The 6,000-nt window shown below is 35.6% G+C and overlaps 1 protein-coding gene across 1 annotated transcript; it reads right to left on the reverse strand.

The window, feature by feature from the left end:
* Positions 1-3,886: 3,886 nt before the first annotated feature.
* LOC147518836 (seipin-2-like) lies at positions 3,887-5,666 on the reverse strand. Its single transcript, XM_086594806.1, has 2 exons — positions 4,836-5,666; positions 3,887-4,563 (listed from the first exon to the last, which is right to left on the reverse strand). Exons 1-2 carry the CDS (start codon positions 5,616-5,618, stop codon positions 4,072-4,074), a joined length of 1,275 nt encoding a protein of 424 aa, XP_086450932.1. The 5' UTR covers positions 5,619-5,666; the 3' UTR covers positions 3,887-4,071.
* Positions 5,667-6,000: the final 334 nt, after the last annotated feature.

The following is a 6,000-nucleotide window of genomic DNA, read 5'->3' on the forward strand; positions in this document are numbered from 1 at the left end:
TCCTTGAATGTGGCGGAATGACCCAAGATATTCATTGAATGTGTCATGAATGACATGTTAGTGTATGATGGGTATTCCTTGAATGGGCGAGGAATGACCCAAGGTATTCATTGAATGTGCCATGAATGACCTAAGATATTGAATGCCAATAAGAGGCTGTGATTATGCGCATGGAAAGCCCAGGGGATGGTTGTGACTCACAAATTACGAGTTTGCAAGATGTAAATATGTTCCCAGCCCTCAAGAGGCGATATCCCAAGCTTTTAGGGACATATGTTTTGTAGTGGTACTTTCGGTGTGAGAGAGGCACAATCGCGATGTATGTGTGATTTGGCAAATGTGTGAAGTGTAAATCGTGGAGTAGGAACTAAAGATGAGGTCAGTAAATAAGTGATTAATAAACAAGATACATTGTGGAATTGAATGAACTAAAAGTATGCGAATTTGTGTGATGTTATGGATGTGAAGTGTGACTGTGAATAATATTAGTAAATGTTTGTGATATTTTATGTGATTGTGAAATGCATGACTATAACTTGATATGTTATTACAAAAATATTAATGACTTGTGATAGTCTGAGATCTATGGTTATGCATGCAGAAACTTTATTGCATAAACTGGGTTCACGTTTTTCATCTATTTGTTCATTGTGATTTATTTAAATTTTTATTTGATTTTGCCATGATTTCTAACATAATGTTGTCATGTGAATGACTAACCTTGATATATGTATTATGATAAGTGGTATTCCCGAATATCTTGGGACTACCAACCATTGTTATATCAATTAGACTTAAATGTCTTAAATGAGGTTTGATTATGAATGGAAATTTGATTATTTCTTATGAGATAAATCATTTTATTGTGATGTCTAACTTTGTTTTGCGCTGTAGGGTAAGATCTATTAATCTTTTATGCCTTAAAATTGAGGGGACGTAAATATCCTACCCCCTTTCTTCAAACTACGATGTGTTGGCTTAAAGGTAAGGTGTATCAAACTCATATTTAATTAGGTTATCATATGTGCATTTAATAAGTGGGTATTTATATTGTGAGTTATTTTGGAAAGTGGGAAAGATGAGTACTGTTATATGAGATTCTTGAAATTGTATATTGGGGGTGAAATCTTACTTGGGAAGAAACTACATGCCGTTTTGAGAAAATGGAACTAACTTGTCTTCCAAGTTGAAATGATTGTAATAGTATATTCCTTTATTTGAAATATTGAATATATTGTTTTTAAATTTAGTCTTACTCATATCATCAAATTCAATTTTTTCTAATTTGGTAGCTTCTATGTTTGTTTTGTTTTGCAAGGATGGATGTGTGTTCTTGGAAACATAGATGGTGGAAAAGGCCAGAGTGGATGAGGACACGGTCCTTGATTTAGATTTGCTCTTTAGAGTCTTAATCTTTAAGTTTTCCTAATCCTGTGATATTGGTTTTTGTTTTGAGACAGGTGTAATAGAGTTGGTTAGTTTCTTTGTAATTTAATAATGTGATTGAATGATTGTTTATTTTGGTTTTAAATTTGATCTCATATTTTAATATCATGGTTGATAATATGTTATTAGGGTTTCGTTTCATCCTGGGGTTTCAGATGATTGAATAGGATGACGATTGAGATAATTATATCTTGGATAATTCCCTATTTTAAAATTTGTGGAAATTTGGGGTGTAAGTTTAAACTGATCTTAGTCAATTATATTTCACAAAAATTAACTTGGATTGACCGTGTTTTTTTTTGTGTGTATTTTTGGGAGACCCTAATTTCCCATCTTGTACACAAACTTTCATTAAATACTAGACAAGCGCGAGTAGACAAGCTCTATGTTTAAGAGCGTCTTCGAGAGCGGCTATATATTTACACATACATTCCCAAAATCCCCTATAGTACACAAACTTTCATTAAATATTGCAAATCTACTATCTATATATTAAAGTAGAGACCTCTAGGAGAAATTTTTCTCCCTTTTAGGTGGCACTCTATTATGAGAGATAGTATTTTCTCTCTCTTAGGTGGCTTTCTCTCATAAGAATCCATCAATTGCAAACTAAGAGGCGGAAAATATTTAATTAGCTTTCCCAGTAGAGATTAATATAATGCCATATGGATCTTCTTCCAATTATAATAACTCTCCCACATGGTTTTCTATTTTAATACAACTCTCCCAACGGAAGTGCAATTCAAAATAGGCACGTGGTTTCCTATTTCGCTATGGAACGTATTACATGTAAATCTAATTTAACTTTAGTATGACCTAATTATATAATACTCAATACTCAAGAGGGCGTGATTATGTTTGTCTAGACTCTAGAGTACTAATGCCATCTTGAAAATTCTATTTTAGTGCAATCTTCTTTTCTTTAGATAATCGACCTCCTTTCATTTCATTAGACCCAACTAGGAGGAGGCCCGTGATTTCAGTAAAAAAAAAATTACGAGCCAGATGAAGCGGCAGTTAAAAGATCCAAAAGCTGTCATTTGCTACCAGATTATGCACCAAATTGGTGTAGTGGCTGAATATAAAAAGAAATAATACCTCATTGTTGTGGTTCATATATACCTTAAAGCCGACAATTGATGAATTTCCTATACATTTTTCTTATTGTTGATGCCTGAGTCTAACATGCCGGTAATTGAACTTGGAGTAGTCTGACTAATAAAATGTGGTTATTGGAAGCTATATATGCATATCTGCATGAGTTAGTAAATTTGCTTTGTTAGTTGATCTATACGATGACTAACTAGCTATTTGATGAAGTGCCTTGCCAAGTAGAAAGAAACCTTTGGTAGTGAATGAGATTGGTGTAGGTTAAGTAATAAGTATGGTCTGGCAAAGTTGACCTACCTACATTTGAGCCTTTTGAGGCTCTATTTTATAAGAGAAGAGGCTCGGCCTTGCTGTAATCCTCAGAGGCCATGAAGGACAGGTGGAGGCAGGGCCAACACAAAAAAAGAAGGCAATCTCGCAGGGACTAGGAAGACTACTAAAAGCATAACTCACACTCAACTTAGCACAGCAGCAACTGATGGAAACTTCACTTCCTTGCCATGATATAAACCACTGTCACCATTGTTCGAGGTGTCTATGGAGGATTATCACGGTGCATCAAATTTTCCCCTGCACATTCAACTATAATATATTACTCTCTTAAGCTTATAGCATTTAAAATGTTCGGCTACAAGCACAAATCACCCATGGTACTATTGTACTTTTCTCACGAGGTATGGTGCACACGTCATATGATAATAAGGTGATCTGAATCCCCTCCAGATGTTAAAAGTATACGTCGAGCCCTATGCTGTTTGGGCAGCTTCTAATGATTTGAGATGTTCTGAATTTGAGTTCGTGTCTTCAATCATCCAATCCTTTTTCAATTTATTTATTTTGAGATCATGACATGGCCAGGAGAGTGACCGCCATCTCCATTGCTTTCATGAAGTTGGTGGTTCATTATAAGAATATATTTTCCAATAGCATCTTCAGGATTTTGGCTTACACTCGAGAGCTATATCTTTTAGTAATAGCCTCTAGCTTGTTGCTGAAGTAGATCCTTTCCTTGTCCACTCTTTTGAAAAGTTGTCTTTTAGTTTTTTGAGCCTTAAAGCTCTACTTTGATATCTATTCCTATATTTTCTTCTTAAGAAATAGTTTTCTGAATTTTAAGCGGTATTCATCATTTGGAAGCTTCTTCTTGTTCGCATGCTTTTTGTAATTGTCCTACAGCATTAATACAAGTTTTCCTCTTTGCATTGTGTTCTTCATCAAGGCGGGGGAAAAATAATAATAAATCTTATACCCTACCACCTAAGTTCATAAAACAAAAAGTAAATAAATCAAGAATCGATGTTAAATGCAAAATTACTACTCTTTTTCACTCTTCGAAGACTTCCTCCATTACTTATTCGGGTATCAATACAAATACAGATTCTGAAACCAATATAAAAAATGAGATTATACAGTAGTATTGAAGTTGCGGTGCCTGCACTTGACACAGTAGAACTCAGCAAAGAACAAGTTATTCTTCCTCTGTATTATTCCCAAGTAAGCAGATCACCTCTAGTTTCAGCTGTTTTTAATAAGGGCAATATCGTTTTGACAACTGATTCTCTTACCAAGGCTATATATGGCCCTTGATCTTGGAATAATGACTGGTCTACAACAGACTAGAATGAACATCAACTCCATCATAAAGGACGCCATGCTGATCCAAATGAATATAGTCTTCCTCCAGTACCAAAGAATCTTTTTAACTAGGGGGAGTTCAGATTCAAGTACAAGAGATGCCGCATAAATTTCAGGTATGCCACTGCCAGCTCTGTATTCTGCTCGTTGTTCAAGAATCACCTTTAAGCAGGAAGTTGGCTCGTTCCCTTCAGTGAAACCTTTCATTTTTACGCTGATAATTTGAGATTCCGATGAATAACCTGCGAGGAGTGGAAAACTCCTAAGGAAGGTCTCAGTGTAGCGGATAAGCTGGTTTTTGAACTGAAGCATACATGGATAGCTTGGACTGGCAGTAACTTCACCATCAGTCGATAAGAGGTCCACCTTAACCTATACACACAACATTGGTCGATAAGTCATTACGTCAGACACACATATATAATGAACAAGCATGGTGTACAATTATGGATCAAAGAACCAAAGTTTTGAGAAGGGTCCTTTGCAGTCTTTCCAAGGAAAGCTGTTCCCAACATGATGGAATGCAGCAAGAAAGCGAAACTAACATAAGCACATAAAACTTAGATCTACAGGCAGACAACAGAATCACTACACATAGAACGTAAAACATCTAACATTTTTTAAGGTGAAGCAAATGGATATACCTGGAAGACTCCAAGCTTCTGATTGTAATCTGACTCCGGCAACTTCAATGAAATAGCAAGATTCAAATTCTGATTAGGAGCAATAACACGCGATCCTACATATTTTTCAAGTTCAATATTCTCTTTACAGTTCAAGCCACATGACACGCTTGGGCAAGACATGATAGGGACTAAAGCAACTGGATTACTCTTGGTATAATCGAAGTTCAGGTTCTCTGTTATGTGAATCGGTTCTTCAACAAGGTAGCACATTGTAACACCACCTATAACAAATCCCAATACTAGCAAACCAAACAACAAGAAACACACATAAGCTGACCAGAAAAGTCCCCAACAAAACCTCACCACCAACTTCAAAACTGATTTCTGTCCTTTCAAAGGCAGAGAAACACTCTCACAGAAACAATACCACCCGGCGAAAAACACACCTAGAGTACGGTTTTGAACCCATTTCAAAATACTAAAAGGATCGAAAACAAACATAAATGAATAGTACATTAACCAAACAGGAAATGTGAAAAAGCTAATGAATACATTCATTTGAAAACTCATTGCTCTAATCATTAGACCAGCTAGAAACACCACAAAGCTCGACAATACATCATCGACTTCTCTAGAACTCGAATACCCTTTTGCCAAAGTCTTACTAGTATTCTCCCAATGCTCTTTTTTCTCATTAAAAATGGTGTTAGAGTCCACTTCGAAATGAGGAGAAATGTACTTTTCATGAACAGTTTGTTGATCACGTAAAGTGCAATAGTTTACTCTAGGCTTGTTATCCATAAAGACCTTACTAATTATTGCAGTGACATTAGAATGATCATAAACTGGAATCTGTGAATTTATATTAAGAAACTGAAATTCCTTAGAATTGTCTAAGAAGTGAGTAGGTTTAGAGTTTTTAGACTTTGCCATTCATAAAAAAACATGGGAAAATTGACAACCAGGCTTTAGGGCTAGCTATCCATGAAAACTAGGAATTAGGATTTTTTTTTTATCGATGTATAGCTGTAGTAAGGAGGATGGTTTTGTTGAAAGGGAAAAGGGATTTATAAGGTAGATGATGACGTGGGATTAGACAGTGACATTAAACGACCTGCATTAATGTGCGGGCTCTGACATTTTCCGAAATCCAATGAGATTATTTACTCATCATTAACCAGTG

The sequence above is a fragment of the Coptis chinensis genome, chromosome 2 (genome assembly GCF_015680905.1).
Source record: "Coptis chinensis isolate HL-2020 chromosome 2, ASM1568090v1, whole genome shotgun sequence".
Taxonomy (NCBI): Eukaryota; Viridiplantae; Streptophyta; class Magnoliopsida; order Ranunculales; family Ranunculaceae; genus Coptis; species Coptis chinensis.